Here is a 24,408-nt window from a genome sequence, read left to right on the forward strand (position 1 = left end):
GTCACTGACCTGCTTAAAACCCTTTAGTGACTCCTGCTGCAAGTGTTCTTATCTAGTGGCTTATGAATAGTGTGTGAACGTTCTGAAACTTTTTGCCAGATGGAGTATATGTGCATGAATTTTTATGTGGAGAAAGTTATTAGCCTTTGTAAGATTACTCCTCTGCTGGCTAAAATCTGAATTTCTTATCATATCTTATAAAGTCTCCCATAATGTGGCTTCTCCCTGCCTCTTCATATTTTTTGAGTCCTTCTTTGAACTTTTTACTGTTGAACTGCTTCCAGTTGTCATAAGACCATGTTCTTAGGCTCTTCTGCCTTCACTCACTCATTTCCCTCTTATCTGAACCAGTCTTCCCACCCTTTGTGTTGTCAGTTCCTAGTCATCCTTTGTGATTCATCTTGGTCAAATTGCCTCTCTTTATATTGCCATACCTCTTGAGTCCCTATGATGTTAAAATCTTCTGGTTTTTTTCCCCTTTAAACAGTAAGTTCCTTGAAGAAAGAGCCCATATAGAAATAGCCATAGGAGCTGGAATAGTACTAGTTTCTCAAGCAAAGTTTGAACTATACTGAAGGAGACATTTGGAAGTCATCAGGTGTTCCTAAAGCCTTGAAAGATGAAACTGTCCGAAGAGAAATACAAAAGAAAAAGTGTCTAATGGCTGGTCCCTGGGGAGTATAATAAGCATTTCTAGATTAGGAAGGGAAGTATCTGAAGAACAGCCAGAGAGAAAGGAGGAAATCAGGAAATAGTGTCCTGAAAGCCCACAGTCAACAATTTCCAAAAGGCCTACATTTCTCAGCAAGGTTAAGTAAAATAAGGAGTGAAAAGTGGTGACTTGGTGAGAACAGTCTCTACATTACTGGATACAGGGTGCTGTAAGCCTTGACTTTGTTTCCTACACACTGTTACTCGTTTTTTCCACTAATGCTTCTGGACTGTTTCTGTTATTTTCTCAGTATAAGAATCCCTGTTCCTTTGAGGCTGTGCTTTTCTGGCTGTGTCATCTTCTCTCTTCATTATCTAGTTATCTCCCAGGCCTTTCTCAGTCTTTGAAGAACTCATACTTTTGTACTCTGCTGCAGATCCGCTGTCTTTGTTTACATGGGTAACCTCTAACAACATCTCAGTTCCCCACCCATTTTATCTTCAAAAACCTTCACCTCTGCTTCCTGCTCCTTCCCATTCCCATAGGCAGGTAGGTCTGAACTGTTTTACCCCTGAAACCTTTAATTAAAACACCCACCTCTGGTTGCAGACTTTGTGTGCTTTCTTACTTGCGTTCTGTCATCCCATCTGTCCTTCCTTGTCTTTAAGAGATGTCCCTTGGCCCCTCTACTATCTTCCAGCCTCAACCCTCTGGTTCCTGTACTCCTGACATAGACTGTTGAGCCCAGAAGATTGAATAGATTGTATTCCATAGGTTGCCTTTTCACTCTACTGATTGTTTCCTTTGATATTTTTTATTTTTAAGTTTGATATAGTCCCATTTGGCTATTTTTGCTTTCATTGCGTATGCTTTTGGTGTCAAAGAATTCATTACCCAAATCCAGTGTCCTGAAACTATCCCACTATGTTTTCTTCTAGGAGTTTCATAGTTTCAGGTCATATATTTAGGTCTTTAATCCATCTTGAATTAACTTATATATTGTATAGTATAAGTTAAGGGTCCAACTTCATTCTTTGCTTGGGGATATTCAGTTTTCTCAGCACCATTTGTTGAAGAGACTGTTCTTTCCCATGTGTACCCATGGCATCTTTGTTGAAGATCATTTGACCGTATGTGTAAGAGTTTATTTCTGTATTCTCTGTTGTATTCCATTGGTATGTATGACTTGTCTTTATACCAGTACCATACTGTTTAATTACTGTAGCTTTGTAAAGATGTTTTGAAATCAGGAATTGTGAGGCCTCTGGCATTGTTTTTCTTTCTCAAGATTAGTTTTGCTATTTGGGATCCTTTGAGATTCCATATGAATTTTAGGATTTCTTTTTCTGTTTCTGAGAAAATGCCATTGGGATTTCAATAGGGATTGAATTGAATCTGTAGATTGCTTTGGGTAGTATGGACCTTTTAACAACATTAACTAAGTCTTTGAGTCCATGAACATAGGGTGTCTTTCCATTTGTTTGTGTCTTTAGCTTCTTTCAGAAATTTTTTGTCAGTTTCACTGTAAAAGTCTTTTGCCTCCTTGGTAAGTCTGTTCATAAGTATTTTATTTTTGATGCTGTTGCAAATGGGAATATTTTCTTAATTTCCTTTTCACATTGTTCATTTTTCGTTTATAGAAGCACAACTGATTTTTGCAAGTTGATTTTTGTATCCTGCAACTTTACTGAATTCATTTATTCTAACATTTTTTTGTGTGGGATCTTTATGGTTTCCTGCATATTCATGTCATCTATGAACAAAGATAATTTTGTTTCTTCCTTTCCTATTTGGATGCCTTCATTTGTTTTTCTTGCCTGAATGCTCTGACTAGGATTGCCAGTACTGTGTTGAAAAGAAACGGTGAGAGTGTGCATCCTTCCCTTGTTCCTGATGTTAGAGGAAAGGTTTTCAGTTTTACACCATTGGGTATAATACTGACTGTGGGCTTTGCTTATATGGACTTTATTATGTTGAGGTAATTTCCTTTTGTGTCTAGTTTGACTTTTTGTTATGAAAGGGTGTTTGTCAAATGCTTTTTCTGCATCAGTTGAGATGATCATGTTATTTTTGTCCTTCAGTTTGGTAATTTGGTGTATGACATTGATTGATTTTCATATGATGAAGCATCCTTACATTCCAGGAATAAATCCCACCTGGCAATGGTATATAATCCTTTTCAGGTGTTGTCAAATTCTACTTGCTAGTAATTTATTGATTTTTGCATCCATATTCATCAGGGATATTGGCCTGTATTTTTCTTGTCTCGTAGTTCTGTCTTATTTCAGTATCAGGGTAATGCTGGCCTCATAGGTAAGTTTGGAAGTGTATGTATCCTTCTCTTCATTTTTTGGGAAGAGTTTGAGAAGTATCGGTGTTAATTCTTCTTTAAATCTTTGGTAGAATTCTCCAGTGAAGCTATCTTATCCTGGGCTTTTGTAGAAATATATTCATTTTTTTCCTAGGTTATTCAATTTGTTGGTGTATACTTGTTGTTAGTAGTCTCTTATGATTCTTTTTATTTTTGTGGCATCAATTATAATTTATCTTCTTTCATTTCTGATTTTGTTATTTGAGTCATTTCTCTTTTTTCTTGGTCTGGCAAATGATTTGTTGATTTTCTTGAAATTCTCCAAAAACAACTCTTAATGTCATTGATTATTTTTTCATTTGTCTATGCTCTATTTCATTTCTCTGTAATCTTTGTTTCCTTTCTTCTGAGTTAGTCTGTTTTTCTGGTTCCTTGAGGTCTAAAGTTAGGTTGTTGATTCAAGGTCTTTTTTCTTTTTTAATGTGGCTGTTTACCACTATAAACTTCTCCAGTACTGCTTCTGCTGCATCCCATACATTTTGGTATGTTGTGTTTCATTGTTTGTCTCAAGATATTTTCTGATTTTTCTTCTGATTTCTTCTTTGACTCATTGGTTGTTCAAGACTATGTTGTTTAATTTCCATAAATTTGTGGATATTCAAGTTTTCCTTTTGATTTTGATTTTTAACTTCATTCCATTGTGGTTGGGAAAGATACTTGGTATGATCTCCGTCTTCTTAAATTTTGTTAAGACTCGTGCTCTTTCCTGGAAAATGTTTTATGTGCAACTGAGAAAATGTAGATTCTGCTGTTGTTGTGTTGGAGTGTCATTTATTTGTCTGTTAGGTCCATTTGGTCTATTATGATGTTCAAGTCCTCTGTTTCCCAAGTGATTTTCTGTCTGGTTGATATATCTACTATTGAAAGTGAGGTACTGAAATGTCCTACTGTAATTGTGTTACTGTCTATTTCTCCCTTTGATGCTGTTAATGTTTGCTTAGTATGTTTCAGTGCTCTGCATATATATTTATAATCGTAGTGTGTTTCTGGTGAATTGACCCTTTTATTATTATATAATGTGTCCTTTGTTTCTTGTGACAGTTTTTGACTTTATTTTCTTATATATAAATATTTTCTTTATTTTCTGATCATATGTATCTCTTCCCTCTTTCGGTTATATTTGCATAGGATGTTTCTTCTGTTCTTTCACTTTCTGCTTGTGTATGTCCTTGTATCTAAAGTAACTGTTTTGTAGACAACATATAGTTGAGTCTTTTCTTTTTTAAATCCATTTAGCCAATCTATGTCTTTAGATTGGGAGTTTAATCCATTAACATTTAAAGTAAGTACTGATAGGGAACGACTTACTATTGCCATTTTGTTAATTGTTTTTTTGTATATATTGTAGTTATTTTTTCCCCTCTTTTTCTCTGAGATGCCTTCCTTTGTGTTTTGTTAATTTTTTTTTTTGTAGTGACATGTTTTGATTCCTTCCTTTCTTTTGTGCATCTTCTATAGGTATTTTCTTTGTGGTTACCATGGCAATTACATAAAATCTTACAGTTGCAATGAAGTATTTTAAACTGATAACAATTTCAGTTGTGTACAAAAACTTTACTTCTTTACATCTCTCCCATTTTTGTTAATGACACAAATCACACCTTTTTATATTTCATATCCATTGACATATAGTTGAGTTTTTTAAATGTTTTTATATTTTAACTCTCTACCTGAATTAAAAGTGATTTACTCACCACCATTATAATATTACAGGATTTTGTATTTGTCTATAAATTTACCTTTACCAGAAAGCTTTATACTTTCATATGCTTTTGTGTTGTGTTTTGTGTCCTTTTGTTTCAAGTTGTAGGACTCCCTTTTGCATTTTTTGTAAGGTGGGTTTAGTGGTGGTGAACTATCTCAGGTTTTGTTTATGCTAGGGGGTCTTTATATCTCCTTCATTTTTAAAGTCAGTTTGCCAGATAGTAAATAGTGTTTTGGTTGGAAGGTATTTTTTTCCAGCACTGTGAATATGTCATCCCACTCCTTTCTGGTGTGGAAGGTTTCTGCTGAGAAATCTGCTGATAGTCTAGTGGTAGCTTCCTTGTACATGACCAGTATTTTCTGTTTTGTTGCTTTCAAGATTTTTCTTTACCTTTGGCTATGGACAGTTTGATTATAATGCATCTTAGTATGGGCCTCCTTGGGTTCATCCTAGTTGGAGTCCTTTGAGCCTCTTAAAATTAGATACCATTTTTTTCTTCCTCCTATTTGGAAGGTATTTGGCCATTATTTTTTCAAATAAGCTGTCTGCTTCATTCTCTCTTCTCTTGCTGGTATTCCCCTAATGCATATATTAGTCATCTTGATGATGTCCCATAAGTCCCTTAGGCTTTCTTCATTTTTCTTTTTCTTTTCTTTTCTTTTTTTCTTCTGACTCAAGAATTTCAAAGACCCGCCCATCAGGTTCATTGATTCTTTTCTTTTGCTTGATCAAATCTGCCATTACCTCTTGAGAATTTTTCAGTTCATTTATTGTATTCTTCAACTCTAGAATCTTTGGTTCTTTATATATATATTTTTTGATATTCTCATTTGTTCATGCATCATGATTTCATCTATTTTTCTCTGTGTTCTCTTGTAGTACTGTGAGTTTCTTTAAAGCAATTAGGCTGAATTTTTTGTCATTTAATTCACACAGCTCTGTTTCTTTAGGTCATTTTCTAGAACTTTATTTTGTTCATTTGACTGGGTCATGATTCCCTGTTTTTTTATGTGCCTTATTTTTTTTGTTGTTATTGATGTGGATTTTGCATTTGGAAAACAGCTTCTCTCCCAGTCTTTATGGTCTGGCTTCATAGAGGGGAAGATCACCATCATTCAGCCTAGCTAGAGATTCTTGGTACCTCTAAAACCTTTTAGGGAGTGCATCTTCTCTGGACTTGTGCTTGTAATTTCCCAATTGAAGAGGTTTATTGGTGTTTTTTCAAGAGCTTATAGTATTTTGCCTTCTCTTGTGTCTTTCTGTAGCACTTACGGTTCTCTGAGCAAGCCAGAGAACTGTCTTTTGTTTTCCCTAGGCATCCAGTGTATGCTAGTTCCATCAGTTTTCTGAGTTAGGCAAGACAGAAAATAGTTCTTTGGGCAGCCCCCTTGAGAATGTTGGACATAATTCTTCTCTTTTTTTTTTCTGTTCCCAAGGGTGATGCTGCAAGTTGGGCTTTTCATCACTATTGTGAACTGTGCCAGTTTGAGGAGGGGTTGAGGCAATTGATATGAAACAACTTTTCTTACACATTTCTGGCTGGTTTAGGCTTTGAGCTTGCTTGAGGTACTGCAACTTTCTAATTGGTTTTGGAGGTTTCCTAAAAGGTTTTGGGATCACATATAAGTCAGAGTTTCTGTGGGGGAATCAGTTCTGGTGCTTCTTTTTTCTCCATCCTGCTGTCCTTTCTGGTTGGCTGGTTAGTTTTTTTTTTTATCTTTGTTCAGATAAATGTAGTAATTCTACAGTTCAGTTGATAGGAATGCACCTATAAGCTCATTTATCACCTATACAAAGCTAACTTTGATGTGTATTGAATCTTTAGTATAAATTCAAAGTTAAGTCTTAAGAATTTTCTCACCCTAACACTGAAAGAACTCTAGGTGTTTCTCAACAATATTTATAAAAGCTATTAAGTTTTTTAATAACTCCAAGGTTTTCTTAGCTCCCTAACCTCCTAGAAAAGATTATTTTATAAGAGTGATCCAGTTATCTAGAATGCAGAATAGTCTGCCAACCAGACCTTTATCACAGAATTTACAGCATATTGCCTGATCCATGGTAGACACTCAAGTGTATAATTAGTCAAGGTACAAGTTTTGTCTTGATTGTCTTTGAATCAGAAATAAAAATCAAAGACCATATTTCATGATCATCACAGAGAATTAGTAGTTGCTCTACACTAATGCCAACGTGTACTTTGTATTCCTTTCCCTTTAGGATCTTAATTGGAGGGAGGTGGATGGATATATTTTTTATTTTGTTTATTCTTCACTCTAAAATGTCACACTGTTTTAAAAAACAAAAAGTTTTTTTAAGGTGAGTAATTTTGTATAAATATTTAGTTGTACAGTTGTGTTTACTGTATAATAAACTCTCTAGGCATTGAGATTATAAGCCTCAATAAAAGAATACTCAGGAGTTATTACAGTAAACATATTTCTAACAGTAAAAAAATACCAATTTAAATAAAAACTTTTTTTTGTGAAAACTGTATCTTATTCTATAGTTAATGGCTTGTTGCTTGGATCATGGTAATAATGAGTTCACAATTGAAATAATCTAATAATTCACTCAAATCCATTGTAATAGACCCAGCCATAAACCTGATCATGGCTGTGTCACAGATGTATTTTTGGTCGGATCTATTTCTGTAAGGCCTAATACTATCTAGGATGACATTGGTCGTTCTTAAAATTTTTTTATGTTAAATAAAACTTTGGGGAAGGGGTGGAGGATTTACAAAGGCAACATCCTAGAAGGAACAAAGGTGTTCTACTTTCTTTGAGGCTAGTAAGCAGTGGTTATTAGCTTTATAGACTGATTATATAAGCCTTGGGCCCTTTTCTGTTTTATCTCTGGCTTCTTGATTCCTCACGTCTTCATTTGACTTCATTTTCAATTAAAGCCCCTCTACTTAACGTTCACATGTTCTTTTGATCTTTGCCTTTTAATCTCCTTTCATTATTCTGTACTTCCTCCACCAATAGTTCTTAGGTTGCACGTCACAGTTAATATTTCTTTTAAGTTCTGTCGTTTTGTATTATAATTAACAGTCATGTTTGCTCACTGTTCACTGATACATCTTCACTTTCTGACAGTTGCTTTTTTTTTTTTGGCCATGCCATGCAACATGTGAGATCTTTAGTTCCCTGACTAGGGAATCAAACCTGTGCCCTCTGTGTTGGGAGCTCAGGGTCTTAGTCACTCGACTGCCAGGGAAGTCCCCTGATAGTTACTATTTTTATTTCTTCATTTTCTTTGTTCTTGTATTCATTGTTTATTTTCCAACTTCCTACTAAGTTCAATTTAAGATCATTTTCCACTAACATCTCTTATATTGTTGGCAGCTGTTTCAGTGGTTCTGATTCCAGTGGTTTGCCATTGGTATAGGAACATTAAACATACTTTCCTAGTATTTGTGTCCTCGACAGGCAAATTAAGTTGCTGTGTATAATGTGGTCAGAGTTTAACTCTTGTATTTATCATTATTATTATAGGGTTTTGTTTGTTTTTGTTAAGTACCGGACTGTTCCAAAAACAGAGTCGGCAAATGTGGTATTAGTACCATTGATGATGTTGACATTGGTTTTCCTTTTCCTCCCCTGATGGCTGAAACCATTTCCTCTGCCATTTGATCTGCTGTCTAAAAAGTTACAATACGGCAACAGTATTTTCCCCTAGTGTTTTACTTCGAAAACTTCCAAACATGCAGGTAAATTGAAAGAATTGCACAGTTGATGCCATATGCCTGTCATCTACATTCTACCTTTAATATTTACAGTGCTTTATCATATGTCCACCCTTCTATTTATCAATCCATCTTCCCCCCCCCATACATTTCAAAGTTAATTGCTGACATCAGTACACTTCCCCCTAAGGTGAAACCATTTTTAAAAGATTTCCGCCAAGTTTTCTAGAGTAACTCTGGCTCTCTATATTATTATTCCACAGAACATTTATTTGTAGGACTGTCTCACTGATTCAGTCATAGAAGTAAAAGAAGTCAGTGGAAAGTATTACCTGTTTTCAATGTGTAAGTAATCTCAAGAGCGTTGAGAGCGCTATCACTAAATGTCACTTGACTTGATAAGAAAAAATCCCTTTATAAAAAATCAGTATATTATAAAGTATAATACTTGGTTTGTTTTTTACATAGAAGAAAAGGCAGTGAGATGTGAGGAAATTATAGAAAGTTAGCCATAGCCCCTCTTGGGGTAGTTTTGAATGACAGATAAGGTGTCACTAAAGGGGACCCCATTGGGAAAAGATGTCTCTTCATTTCTTTCCTTTTTTCTATTTCACTTTCTTCTTCTTTTTCTCTCCTCATCTCTTCTTTACCTTTCTTTTTCCCTCTCTCCTTTGTTTTTTGAAATCATACTTGAGGGAGTTATACATTTTACTGCATAAAATGATTTGCTGAGGGAAAAGAAAGAGTAGGAGGCCATGTGATTGGATGGAAATGTCACTGGAGGGCAGAAAGCACAGTCTCTAAATTAAGAGTTGGGAAATTTTTTCTGTAAAGGCCAGGTGGTATTTATTTTAGGCTCTGCAGGCTGTACAGTCTCTGTTAAAACTACTCAACTCTGCTGTTGTAATGTGGAAACAGCAGTAGACAATATGTAAATGAATGAGCTTGGCTATGTTCTAGTAAGACTTTGTGGATGCTAAAATTTGAATTTCGTGTAATTTTTACATGTCACAAAATGTTATTCTTTTACTGACTTTTTCAACCATTTAAAATTTAAAAACCAAACAAGCTATAAAAAAATAGGTGGCATGCTAGATTTGGTCCATAAGCTATGATTTGGCAACTTGATGTATAGGGATTAACCTTGTGCAGGTTATTTACCAAAATGTCATTATTAGTGTACATATTCCCAATGTAGAGCTTTTTTATGTGCTCTAAATTAGATGGGGATACAGAATTATATACAGGTAGTTCAAGGTGTCACTGAAGTGAGGAAAGAAGAAAAATACTTGGTGTAGTTGATTCCACTAATAACATGGAGGTTCTGTCTTGGCCTCCTTTCAGTCCTGTTTCATCAGTCTAGCTGCCGTTTCTAAGTCTTGGGGCAGCAAAGCAGATCAAATAGAGGGGCCTACTTTTATATTAAATCTACCCTTAGTGGTATTAAAAGCCCAAGTTTTGAGTCAAACCGGGGTTCAGATCTCTTACTAGATATGTAACTTGTTAGGTAGCAGCTCTGAGCATCAGCAGAATGCAGGTTAATATAGCTAATCATAGACTTGTGAGGATGCTAATAAAAATTGTAACAATAATGGTGGCTAACTATGTGCCATAATTACTATGTGCCATGCAGTGTTCTAAGCACTTTATTATATATTAACTCATTTAATTCTCTCACAGCCATAATAATTCTTCTGTATGCCATCATTTTTAAGATGAGGAAACTGAGACACAGGAAGTTAAGTAAACTCATTCAAGGGGACATAGTTATTAAGTGGCAGAGCCAGCATGTGAACTTGGGCAATCTGGCCTCAGAGTGTGAACTTTTAACTTCTAGGGTTTATTGTCGTCTAAAGCAAGAACATCTGTAAGCCTAGCACGTAGGTCTTCAACAAATTATAAATATATTAAATTTACAGAATATAGTGCTACCTGTTCTTCAGGAAACTGTGTTCTTGTGTGATACCAGGTATGCATAAATTTGAGATTCAAATTATGATTTTTCAGAAGGCATTTTACTTTTTTCAATTACACATTATTTATGGGATTTTTTTTCCATAAAAGTTTTTAGTACTACTATTGTTAAGAATTATTTTGAAATGTATCACCTGTAAGACAATATAGTAGAAACGACTTACACTCTGAAGCTGGAAGACCTCTGGACTCCTGCTCTCATCCTAGTTCTGCACTTTCCTTTGTGCAACCTTGGATACGTGATTTGACTCTTTCAGTTCTGTCTCCTTTTTTGGTTGTGGCCTGAAGATCATCCTCAAAGTCATGGGATTCAGATGAGATAACCTATGTGAAAGTCCCTTGCAGTGTGTCCAGTATGTTACCAGGCATTCAACAAATTATAGTTCCTTGCTCACCTCCCTATTAACAGATTTAGAACTGAAAGGAGTCTTAAAGATGGGAAACTTAGGCCCAGAGTTGTTCAGATAGTACAGCTACTTTGATTCTTAAAGCCGGTTTTCTGATTTCTCAGTCTTGTTCTGTTTTTAATGTTCACACTTGTTTATGTATTACATTCAGAAGCATTATGTGTATGACCGGTATTTTTTGGTTTGTTTGTTTTTTTAGGACAATAAGAAAAATAGCTAGACTGTTTTGGTATTTTGATTTTTGAAACTAATCTTTAAAAACTCATATGGACAATTTAGTAAACCTTGAGGCCATTCAAATCATGTATATGAAGTTTTGAAACCACTAACATTTTCCCTTTTCATATTCATTAATTTTAATATACAAGTAGCATGTTATAGAAAAAATAAATTGCAAGCAAAATGATAGAATAATTTAAAAAACTGATTCAATCACATTATTCAGGGAAATGACGGTTAACACTTTGAAATAAAAATGGCTTCATATGACACTACTTTGTAACAGTCTTTTACAATTAAAAGATCAATTAGTGATCTATGCCAAATTCAGATCTTGATAATTTTTGTTTATTCCATTGTGTGAATGGTTATCAGTTCATTTTAGTAATCTATTTTTGGGCATGACAATTTTTTTTCCAGGTTTTGTAGAAACAAAATTGTCCAATTATTTTCACCCAAAATGGGATCTTTGATTCATATGGTTCATCCTCTGATTCATTTTTAAGACTTTTGATAAATGTTCATAATTTTCTTCCAGAAAGGAAATACATACTTATTTACATTCTCACTAGGGAAAGCTATAGCGTTTTGGAAGAAGAATAGCAGTGTATGGTATAAGCCTTGTAAATTCTATATTTCTCTTTCTTTACATGTTGTCACTTTAGTATTTTGCACAGTGATATATCTGAAATAATACGTTTTAATTTTCAGGAGTGGAATTGTTTATAGCTACATATAATAAAATATCTAAGTGCGTTTTGTGGGTTTTTCTTTTTTCTCTGTTCGCATGCATTGAGTGGTAAATTTGCATGGAACATATGAAAAACAGCACCAGAATGAATTGAATGTGTTTGAGTTATTACTGTTTGTCACTTACCTTGATAGTTTAGAGACAAAGTCCTACTTTTGACACAAAATTGGACTTATTAGTGTGTCTCTTATTTGTCTTCTTGTAAGTTGTTCAGTTTCTCATGATTAACAAGATGTATCTCATGATTAACAAGATGTATCTCACGATTAACAAGATGTAAATTCTAATACCATTTGCCATTTAGTCCTACATGTTTGTGAGATCATTGTAGGAACATTTTGAGAATTAAATTAGATAAATTATTTTTTAAATAGTTTTGATTATTTGTAGTTTTTATTCCTGCATGTCTATTTGGAAACAAAAGGAATAGCTGTGAATTATGTTTTTTTGGATCCAGTCGACTACTCAAGTTATGGTGATCTCATATCATCAATAGTAGAAGTATAGATCTTAAGAGTTGGAATAAGCCATAGAGATAGAAATTAGTCCAGCTTCTTGCTTGATGAAATAACCCCTTCTTCAATATCCTTGCTAGGTCTGCTAGAAGAGCCATAATGGAACATTAATTCGCATACTTTATGTTCACAAAGTAAGAGTAACATAAGATTTTGCTCTAAAAGGAATTTAAAATATTCCATGTTCCTATGACATGGTATTAATGAGGAAGTTTACTGATACCTTTTGGGTTCAAAATTGTATGTTTTGAGCCACTTTCTTGTAATATAACACAAGGTTTGGATATTTTATTTATAAATTTCTTTTTAAATCTTCCGTATAGTAGATAATGGGGGGGGGTCCTTCTTTGTTCCACATAGAAGTTCTATGTTAACTGTAAGTCAAGTATTTACAGGCTGCTGAAACAAAATGGTGATTATATAAAGGAAAGCTGGATTGATACTTTAAATAGACTCTCATTTTCTTAATGTTAATTTTTAAAGTGATAGAATACTAAAACTCTTAGTCATAAAACTTGTGATTTTCAGCTGTGGTGCTAAACAATTGAAGCACATCAAACAAACGCCCCTCCACTGCGCCCCAAACCAAAGGAAAGCATATTATATTAAAACAATGATTTTTGACAAGCATTGATATTCTTTATCATATGTCTTAGGAAATAAGTATCACATATTTCACCAGTTAAAAGTTTTGTGTAAATAGTGTATCTCCATTTTCTATACCTCATCTTAATACACAGGTTTATTACTTCAGTGCTTGACTAACTTCTGCCTTGTTGATGATCTGTTGAGCTTTGTACCTGAGAGCTCTACTAATCACTGTGCTTATTGTTTGAATGTTTGGTACAGGAAGCGAGCAGCTGCAAAACATCTAATAGAACGCTACTACCACCAGTTAACTGAGGGCTGTGGAAATGACGCCTGCACGAATGAGTTTTGTGCTTCCTGTCCAACTTTTCGTCGTATGGATAACAATGCAGCAGCTATTAAAGCCCTTGAGCTTTATAAGATTAATGCAAAACTCTGTGATCCTCATCCCTCCAAGAAAGGAGCAAGCTCAGCTTACCTTGAAAACTCTAAAGGTGCCCCTAACAACTGCTCTGACATGAAAATGAACAAGAAGGATGGACAAGGAGCAAGAGATGATTTTAAAGGTAAGACGTTCTATTTTTAATTGAGAATTTTGGACTGAAAACCACATTGGAGATTTTCAAAATGTGTGAGGTGTTGCTGTTTGCTTTTTTTGTCTCATTTTTGACCTTCGGACATGATAGTATGGTGGAATCGATTTTTTTATTGTGATAGAGGACAGAACTAATAGTTGAGTTAATGATTTCACTCTGTTTTACTGTTCCGATGATCTTTAATTAGAAGCAGATTATATTCCCCAAAGTTCCTTTGCTAATGGATTGATTAGAAATTTTAAATATTTTCCACTAGGAAAAATGTATTAAGTAGTAGTTAATAACCTAAACTAGGCCACAAAGTCATTTAGATGTTGGAATAGCTGGACTAAATATCTGGCATGCATTTTGGAACCCGAGCACTATACAGTGAAAGTAGCAGACTGATTAGTGGTCTTTTTCTGTTTCTGAAGGCAAGGCAAAATGTTGTTAATAGTTACCTGAGAAATAATCAATTTTTCTTTCTAATGTATTCTTCCTATATCCTGCTCACCTTCTCCCAGGCATTTGGCACGCTCATACTGCCAAGAATCATTACCTAACAATGGTGGTCTTGCCCAAGCCTTATTTTTCTTTCTAAATGATGCTGTATTTCAATACTTTTAAAATTTTTTCTCTTTTTAATAAACTTCAAGCTTTCTTTTTCCCAGTGAAGGCAAATCGGTATTAGAAACAAGTTAATCAGATTTTTGAATGACTGACAGTCCTACCAGAGGTAATTGTATTTTAAAAGAGGAAGCTTTTTGTTTAGGATATATAGAAGTTAGATACTACCTCTAAAGTTTTCAGTAACGTCATTTGAATCAAGTTTAAATTAATTAGTGAAATGGAATTGTGTTAATAGCTTCTACTCTGTTTCCATAATAAAGCTGTTTTCATAACTTTATTACAGCTTATTGCATGAATATTTCTATTCCATGAATTAGCTCACACACCAGATAAATAAGTGAACGTTGTCAATATGTTAATGTGGAAGTTGCATTATACACATTTCCCCAGCAAGTGTGCACCATAAGAACAGCCGTTACTGTGAATGTAGGATGTGCTGCCACAGTTGAAGGCAGGAAGCCATATGGGGGTTATAGTGCAGGATGGACGTACCCATCTTCTTTTTGGCTATGTGGTTCATTTTAGAGGTACTTATTGGGTGATTATCCTCAGTCTTTGTGTACTGTTTAAGCTCAAGTTTATATAATTTAGCAGTTCATTGTACTTTCTTCCAACATACTACACTCTTTCCCCCCTGCGCCCTTTTTCCTGCAACATCTGTATTTACTATAGTATATTTTTACTAGGAATTATAAATATATTAACTGCACTAGTACTTTCATTTTGAGTGTTAATTATATATGTTAGCTCTAGTTACAAAGTTTCAGGTGTTGAATAGTCTGCCCCAAACTCTCTTTTTGCATAAGAATTTAAGTTTAAAATTTTATAGATTGAGTATTTTTCAAATACACATATATCATAAAATATACAGGTATGTCATACAAAAATGTCTCATTTATTGTTTTCTCAGTAGAATACCTCCTTTTATTGATACCCAAACGTTAATGAATGTTTATATTTCAAAATGCAGTGTTTTTTAACTAAGTTACATTTATGTCTGAAAAACTCAGTTTAACATTTTAAACAAAACACCACGTGAATAAAGTATTGGTGTATTTTATGTAGAATTAGTAGAATGTCAGAATCACTTGAAGATGTTCTGAAGAGCATGTCATGCCAACAGAGGGTGCGTGGGTCTAGAACGCTGCTTATCCGTAAGATAAGCCATATTTACTACATGCAAGGCAACTCTTTGTTAACGTTATTATTTGATGATTAGGATACAGAGTGTCCTATGTCCTAACTGGATAGTTATTTATAATAGATAGTTACTATGTTTTGGTTACATTTTAAGAAATTAGGTGTTTTTTGTTTTTTGGGCCTGGTCTCATAAGAACATATTATAATTTTTTCCAACTAAAGTAGTGCGAAATAAGCTCCCAATTAGCAGTTTCACACACTTCAGGAAGAGGTTACTGAAGTTTAGCAGAAGATGCCTAAATATCCTGAATAGAACAAACCTTAAGGATCCGTTCTTAAAGAGTTATGGCCCATAAAAGAAGGTGTTAACAGTCTGGTAGCAAGGACCAAAGATTAGATTCGTGGTGTGATAAAATTTGGTATTTTTGTGGTTCAGTTTTTGGAAGCTGCTCATTCACTGACCATTTGCATTTTGTATTATCTTTTACTATGAAGCAAATACAAAAGCAGAAGTAGGAATCATATTAAGAAATTTTATATGTGTTCATTACAAGTATAAGGGTCCATTTGACACAATGAAGATAGGATTATCTACATGACTCTAAAATTATCCTCTGCCTAAGTATTTGATGACAAGGCTGTCACTCTTTTGATTAAAGGGATTAAGACTTTTGTCAGTAATATTGTTTTACCAGTACATCTTTTTAGAGTTAACAGACAAAATACATCATTTGTTCTCTTTCCTGTAAAATAACATATCTGAATAGTTAATTCAAAATGGCAAAACCTCTTTATTTGGGGTGCTACATTTTTATTTCTTCCACAGTTCGATAATTTTTACTGGCCTGTATGAAAAGTGGTCTCAAAATATTAGTAAACACTTTTTTTTTTTTAATTTGAAGGACAGTTTTATAATTTGTAGAGACCTGTATAGTCTTTGCTTGGGTAATTTGAAAATTATATTAGTTAGCTTATTTTGTACATCTGCTAATAAGAATAAATGATTTTTTTTTCTACTCAAAGTATGAGTTACTCATATTTGTCTCATTTATCAGGAAAACAAATCCTGAGAAGTCCACCAGTAGGCTTCCACTTAGGTCACTGGCAGACCTGTGTCACATACCGCCCCCAATGCAAGTGAGGATTGGAATACTAGTGTTTAGTTTTCAGTTTCTATCACAATGGCATGTCGGGGTAAAGATGGTGAATAGATTTGGAGTTAGCCAGCCTAAAGTGTCTGCCCAGATATATTAGAGAGCTGGAGGTTGAGAGAGCAGTTTCAGAGGATCACATTTCAGATACAGAACAATGATAGCACTTGCTTTGGAGTTAGAAGTAATTGCAATGAAAATTTAAGTTGATATAGCCATGTAAACTAAACTGCTATTAATCAGGACACAAAAGTCTTGGGGTATTACCCAGCGTTACTCAGCTTTCTGTTAGTTGAGAATGAGATCTTGTGGTCGGTCATTAGAGGTTTCATATCCTTTTGGTAATCGGTTAGTCTTACCTGTCAAACATTTGAGTACTTTGAGTAATGCCAGACATGTTTTATAGTCATTAGGGATCACACACAATGCGCGTGCGCGCACACGCACACACGCTTGCGCACATGCGCACTCCCAGCCACCCCCTTTCAGGGTTTTTGAATTATCTCTGCCCAGAGCATTCATTGTTTTCTTTGCTATTAGAATTGATTTATAAAGTGAAATTTGGTTATCTTCTGTTTAAAGGCTGTTTTCACTTCTTTTATTAATGTAGTTATTTGACTACAGGATTGAAATATTTTTACTTCTGTATTTTCATTTAAAATACAATCGTTTATGCTCCTGTTTATTGCATGCAATAAATTGTTGACTGTTAAAACATTTTATTTTATATCTAGTAATCTAATATTCATGCAAGTCATAACAAAAAATAGTGTTATTGGGTTATATTTCTCAGCTTTGGTAGGTGAAATTTTGTAATTATATAGGCTTATCTCAGAAAATAAGTGAGAGAATGTAGGGTGGGTTTGGTTTTTTTGATAACATTATGAGGGTAGAGTACATTATAGCTAAGCTAATTTTCATTTTAAAATTGTTAGTTTTTTTCTTTTTTTTTCTTTTTTTTTTTTAGTTGAAACTCATGGTAAGCGCCAGGGAGTTTTATGATATGAGGTGTTGAATCAACCCACTGCCTATTGTATGATATTCCCAACCATTGGGATTTACTACTCTTTGAGTTTGAATGTTTTACATTGTTTTTCACTCCAGTCATTGTACTCGGTAACTTCTTTGAAAAAAGTCAAACATTATGAAAGCTCATATTAAACTGCACAAAATAAATCAACATTTGAGTAAGATGAGAACTTGCAGTTTTAGGAAACAGCATGTTAAAATTCATTTTTGTGTGTGTGCTTGTATTTTCTCGAGTAAGAAAAGTGTAAGAGAAGGAACACATGGAGTTTTTCTTTCTTTTTCTGATGTATTTCATGCAGTGGCACTCACCTTAAGCACTCATGCATTCTGTAACCTCCAAACTTACTCTGTTCCTCTCAAGGGAGTATATGTATAGATTTAAATTTTGTTGTTAAAGAGAATGGGAGCTGTAGGTTTATCTGGTTTTGTCTGAAAGCGAATAATAGCAAATGTAAAAAGTCTAATGGCAAAAGCTGACAGTGGAGGCCTAAGCCACTATATTTTAAGACAGATATGAGAAGGAAGTAAAATGAATTCCAGCAAACTGCAACAAACTCTTTCACCCCTGCAACTGTCCATGGCTCCAGAGATTTTTATCTCAAAAAGTCCTTGAAGTATTTTCTTCTTTGTTTCTTCTGTGACTTCATTAGAATTTTAATTTGTTAACATTACGGTAACTCTGAAAATGTGTAGTAAGTTGATATTCAGTCTGGCCTTTCAGGGCCTGCTGTCATTTTTGCCTTTTATGATGTTATTTCTTTATGGGGAAGAATGGATATAATAGAAAATCATAATAAAACTCCCATGGATTTGAATACTACAAGCTGTAAAAACAGTGGTAATATATCATTTTGGGGGGAGATGGTCATTACGTGTACTTTAAAGACTCTGAAGGCAAGATGGGGAAAATGAAAGGCTTCTCTACTTGTAAGGATCAGCTAGAATACAATATTAAGTAGACCCCAGAAAGAATACTAGCTTATTACAAACAGTGGAAATTTGTTTCTAGCTCATCTAACAGCCATAATATTTTAGACTGGCAGAGAGTTCTGGTTCATGCAGTCATTCAGAGTTGCAGCTGTAATGGCACTATCTTTAACACACGAGTTTCAGAACCATCCTGGAAGCATCATCCCATTAGCCAGAAGGAGAAAAGCATTAGCCTGAAAGTAGCACTTATCTCAAAAAGCTGGGAAAGCTGGAGAATGTGTCCAACTCTGTGCCCAGGAAGGAGACGAAACAGATTTTGGTGACTACATAGTAGTCTGTTTCACTTGTCTGCTCATAAGTTGCCTTCTTCCCACCCTATTGTTTTCACTGCTTTGTAACTATTTCCTGTCACTGTGTAAGATTTATTCCAACCTGGCTGCAGATGGCAGTGTCTGTCAACTTCAGAGCTTATGGGAAATGATATATTAATCCTTCTCAGTCACCCACAGAATGGCCACCCTGAAAAAAAACTAAGACTCAGAAAGGAAGACTCAGAAAGGAACTAGTCTGGTTTTAGGACAAGGGCTGTTTCCAAAAGAGGACTCTGAAGAGATCTTTATTAAAACCTTGCCTTCCTAGTCTTTTGAAACAGAGTAGTGAAATAAGGAAGAAACCTCTCAGAAAAATAGTGGTGTTTCTGCTCTAAAGTAAAGCGAAGTTGTAAGAGGTATATTGTGATGAGTCGGCACATGATATCTTGGTTCATATTTACAGTTAAAACTGCACGTTAATATATACCATCATTGTGAAAATGAGCTTGAGCTCATTAAAAGCTATATATAAGAATACATATAGAATGTAAAAGAATGAGTAAAGTTGTTAATATTAGTAGTACATTGAAAAAAATAGGTAAGCATATTTTGTTGGTTGAACCTAAGTATTAAGATACTTTTTAAGAGTTGTAAATCATAAATGGTATTTATTGCAAAATGTTTGGCAATTTTATTTTTCACTAGAACTTATTAAAAGAAAGCAAACATACATATATATTATGAAAATAAATGTTCTCTTTTTTCCTAATTTTCTAGATGTGACTTACCTAACAGAAGAGACGGTATATGAAATTCTAGAATTATGTAGAGAGAGGGAGGATTATTCCCCTTTAATTCGTGTTATTGGAAGAGTTTTTTCTAGTGCTGAGGCATTGGTACAAAGCTTTCGGAAAGTCAAACAACACACCAAGGAAGAACTGAAATCTCTTCAAGGAAAGGATGAAGACAAAGATGAAGATGAAAAGGAAAAAGCTGCATGTTCTGCTGCAGCTATGGAAGAAGATTCAGAAGCATCTTCCTCAAGGATAAGTGATAGCTCACAAGGAGATAACAACTTACAAAAATTAGGTCCTGACGATGTGTCTGTGGATATTGAGGCCATTAGAAGGGTCTACACCAGATTGCTCTCTAATGAAAAAATAGAAACTGCCTTTCTCAATGCACTTGTGTATTTGTCACCTAATGTGGAATGTGACTTGACATATCACAATGTATACTCCCGAGATCCTAATTATCTGAATTTATTCATTATTGTCATGGAGAATAGAAATCTCCACAGTCCTGAATATCTGGAAATGGCTTTGCCACTGTTTTGCAAAGCAATGAGTAAGCTACCCCTTGCAGCCCAAGGAAAACTGGTCAGACTGTGGTCTAAATACAGCGCAGACCAGATTCGGAGAATGATGGAAACATTTCAACAGCTTATTACATACAAAGTCATAAGCACTGACTTTAACAATCGAAATCTAGTGAACGATGATGATGCTATTGTTGCTGCTTCCAAGTGCTTGAAAATGGTTTACTATGCAAATGTAGTAGGAGGGGAAGTGGACACAAATCATAATGAAGAAGATGATGAAGAGCCCATTCCTGAGTCCAGTGAATTGACACTTCAGGAGCTATTGGGAGAAGAAAGAAGGAACAAGAAAGGTCCTCGAGTGGACCCACTAGAAACTGAACTTGCTGTTAAAACTCTGGATTGTCGAAAACCACTTATCCCTTTTGAAGAGTTTATTAATGAACCACTGAATGATGTTCTAGAAATGGATAAAGATTATACTTTTTTCAAAGTAGAAACAGAGAACAAATTCTCTTTTATGACATGTCCCTTTATATTGAATGCTGTCACAAAGAATTTGGGATTGTATTATGACAATAGAATTCGCATGTACAGTGAACGAAGAATCACTGTTCTCTACAGCTTAGTTCAAGGACAGCAGTTGAATCCATATTTGAGACTCAAAGTCAGACGTGACCACATCATAGATGATGCCCTCGTCCGGGTAAGTTGGGCTACTGTTTAAAAATTAGTACTAGATTGAATACCTAATGATGGGGAGACCGTGATACAGTTCAGTGAATTCATTTTATAAGTGACTCTTTGGGGGGAAAATGTATGTATATGATTATATAGTATAGGAACACATGGACTTTTTTATTGTAAATGTAAGTACTATATTTTTGTTGCTCCTGTCCAAGTTCATAAATGTTCCACAAAATATTGGTTGTCTTGTGTCATGATCACTCTCTCTTTGAAAAAGAATAAATTTTCTAAATCTTGACAACTAACCCCCAAAGTTTTGTCATTCAGAAGAGAAGTGGATGTTGCAGAGCACAGAAACTAGGGGGTTGTGGAGATACCCAATAATAAGTATGAATGTAAAGTCTTAATAGGGAGAAATGGTAGAATAAAACCACACCATGAAATAATAAGTGGTGTCTAAAAATGCCATCATGTGAGGTTGAGTATTGCATTATTGTGAGGTTAATGAAGTGACCCGGGCAGGTGGTGCATGCTGCTGGTAGGAGTTCCTGCGGGGTCACTCAGAAGGTCCCTGTTTGGCACTGCCTGACTGTAGTAGTTTCTTCCTACTTAAATATACATATGGACTACACCAGGTCTTGGAGTTGGTTGGAACTTCTGGGAAAACAGCAACGATTCCAGGAATCTTGTAATTAGTGATGTCTGTATTATCAACCCAATCCAGGGAGATTGAACTGGGAGAATACTGAGAACACAGGTACCCACCTTCTAGTTCCCTGTTTCTCCAGATGGGTTGCTTTTTGTTCATTCCTTCCCTCCACAGAAAATAAGAATTTTAGTGCCCCCATTTAAGAATGTAAGCCTTTCCAGAAGACAGAAACCAATTGCCAATCACATTGTACCAACATTTACATTTGTTATAGGGTTCTTTATCACAGGATTTTATTGTATTTATAATATTAGATGTACCTGGCATTGCTAGTTCTTTTTCATCAACTTCAAGTAAAATTTAATGGCAACTAAAATTAAGATATAGTCAGTCTTCTATACTAATAAAGGAAAAGAACCCATGACACAGATAACTAGAAAGTAATGAAATTTATTTCAAAATATATTTTAGTTGTAGAATGGATTTATCTAAATCTGAGAATTTATAAAACTAAACCAGTGGAAAAAGTTGTTTGACATCTTAGAAATTTAAAAGTTGCAGAGGTTCTGTGCTTCTTTTCTTTGTTACCGTTTTTTTTTTTTTTTTTAATACCAAATAGGTCTCTAATGTTGAAAAAGGATTCTTCATTATTTAAGCAACTCAGGCAGTTTTTCACCAGAGACAGAAAGGGGCAGTAGTTGCTTAGAGTAATTATTGCTTGCTTGCTATCTGGTGCCCTTTTAATTTTACTTTAGTAGTTTTGAGCTACATGAATAAGTCTGACTTAATATACTTAATAACAGATCATCACACAGCCAGCAACTTATTTTCCATAGTTTAGCAGAATGATAGGGTATTGTATAAGGGTGTGATGATATTTTATGGAAAGCACGTTGAGGTCTATCTATGAATTTCCATTGTTAGAGCAGAACTACAAATCCCCAAACTACACATTTTATCTTTGTCTTCTTGGGTTAGGATCTTTTCATCTGTTTCCAAAAGCTGTACCTGGCCTTTAAAAGCAATGAAATTACTCTCTGTGACATTCAATCCAGAATTTTAAAAAAATGTCTACCTTTCTTAGCTGCCTTCTCAGAAATCTACTGAGCCTTACTGTCTTCCCCCACACCATCCCATTTCCCCCCCCAGTAAAGCAAGACTAAGAACCTACGAAACTTTAGGTGCTTATTGTATACTTACTTTATTCTATTTTTAAAATTATCCTCTAGAATTTTGAGGAAACAACCATTTTAGTTTATAAGGATGTCCTTTGAGCAAGTGTTAGGGTAAAGTTAACTGTGAGCTTTTAAATTATGCTAACAAATTGTTTTTTTAGTGAGTTCAGCTTAATTATGTCAAAGCTAAATATTATCAATTTACCTATTATAAACTAGGATTCACTAGATAATATCTGTACTTGAATATTACCACTTCAGAAACCCTTTGTGTGAGGCACTTTGCTAAGCAATAGAGATGTAAAGATGAATCATGACCACTGAGGAGCTTCTTAGGGGTACACATTAAGCAGATTTTACTGCTAACTTTCTTCCTCCCATCTCGTCCCTCCCTTCCTTCCTCCCCACTCCCTCCCTCCCTCCCTCCCCTTCTTTCCTTCTTTAATAACACAGTGTGAAAAGGTTAAAAAATAAAAAGCATCAGAATAGGTCTTGGAAGTCAAATTGATAATCTGCCAATTTTGGGGAAACATTCCTAGCAGGTGATGATAATGATAAAGTTACAGTGTTTTAGTAACAAAAAGTAGTTTAAGGTGATCCTCTCAGGTACACTCTCAGAAGTACTGATGGATTTTCAACATCTTATTCCCCAGTAAGATCTACTTTGCCTTTTTTTTTTTTTTTTTTTTTTTTTTTTTTTTGCTGTACGCGGGCCTCTCACTGTTGTGGCCTCTCCTGTTGCGGAGCACAGGCTCTGGACGCGCAGGCTCAGCGGCCATGGCTCACGGGCCCAGCCACTCCGTGGCATGTGGGATCTTCCCAGACCGGAGCACGAACCCGTGTCCCCTGCATCGGCAGGTGGACTCTGAACCACTGTGCCACCAGGGAAGCCCTACTTTGCCTTTTTTAAGCCTCATCTTTTTATATAACAGTTTGACAAACAAAATAAACCTATTGACCACTTTCTTATGACCTGCTAATTTTGAACTACAGAGTAGGGTCAGGAAGAGAAGAGGAAATGAGAAACTTTGTGGTGTGCTCAATATTAATAATTAAATAATCAAGGTTATAGGACCTTAGACTTTAAGAGCTAAAGGGAGCCTTGGAGCTCATCTACTCGTTAGTTTATAAATGAGGCCTGGAAAATAGTGACTATTTCCTGGAAACAATGGCACTCTTGAGTATTTCTGTTGGGTCTTATTTTTCAGTTATTAATTGTAAGACTGACTAGCTTGGAGGGAGCGGTAGTAACTTAATGATTATAGATTTTTTTTTATTTAAAGAAAAATATATTCCTTGCTTTCATGTACCATATAATTCAAACCAGAGTAGCAAATTGTTTCCTAACTGGAGTTTTTAGAGGAACTGTTTTTGATGACAATAAGAGTATTAGTGTTTACAATATTTTATCAAACCTGAGATATCTTCACTGGTTGTAGGACACACTTTTATTTTAATACAGCTAAAAAGAACAAATGCTGCCAATTTAGTTTTGAGACGCTGTCAATCCTGATTTCAGAGACGTTAAAATATGAAAACAAAAGCAAATTTTAAAAATCAATGAAATGTAATATATAAGTTGTCTTTCCACAAATAGATATCAGAATCGTTTAAAAACTACCCCTACAGGGGCTTCCCTGGTGGCGCAGTGGTTGAGAGTCCGCCTGCCGATGCAGGGGACACGGGTTCGTGCCCCGGTCTGGGAAGATCCCACATGCCGTGGAGTGACTGGGCCTGTGAGCCATGGCCGCTGGGCTTGCGCGTCCGGAGCCTGTGCTCCGCAACGGGAGAGGCCACAGCAGTGAGAGGCCTGCGTACTGAAAAAAAAACTACCCCTAACCCTTAAATTACTGGAATATTTCTCCCTAGGACTTATTTTCACTACTTTTTGTTGTTCCGTAGGAAATAGTACAGTGATAAACGGGCTCAGAACTCAGCTT

The 24,408-nt window shown here is 35.1% G+C and overlaps 1 protein-coding gene across 4 annotated transcripts in view; it reads left to right on the forward strand.

Annotated features, from left to right (window-relative positions):
• The window catches only part of UBE3A (ubiquitin protein ligase E3A), a 93,552-nt gene that overhangs the window by 45,305 nt on the left and 23,839 nt on the right, over nt 1-24,408 (forward strand). For all 4 annotated transcript variants that reach the window (XM_079912447.1, XM_079912446.1, XM_079912448.1 and 1 more), the window contains 2 exons: nt 13,135-13,439; nt 19,417-20,663. In XM_079912447.1, coding sequence (XP_079768573.1) covers nt 13,135-13,439; nt 19,417-20,663 — 1,552 coding nt within the window. The remainder of the gene's footprint in view (nt 1-13,134; nt 13,440-19,416; nt 20,664-24,408) is intronic.

Source organism: Stenella coeruleoalba, assembly GCF_951394435.1.
Source record: "Stenella coeruleoalba genome assembly, chromosome: 2".
Lineage (NCBI taxonomy): Eukaryota > Metazoa > Chordata > Mammalia > Artiodactyla > Delphinidae > Stenella > Stenella coeruleoalba.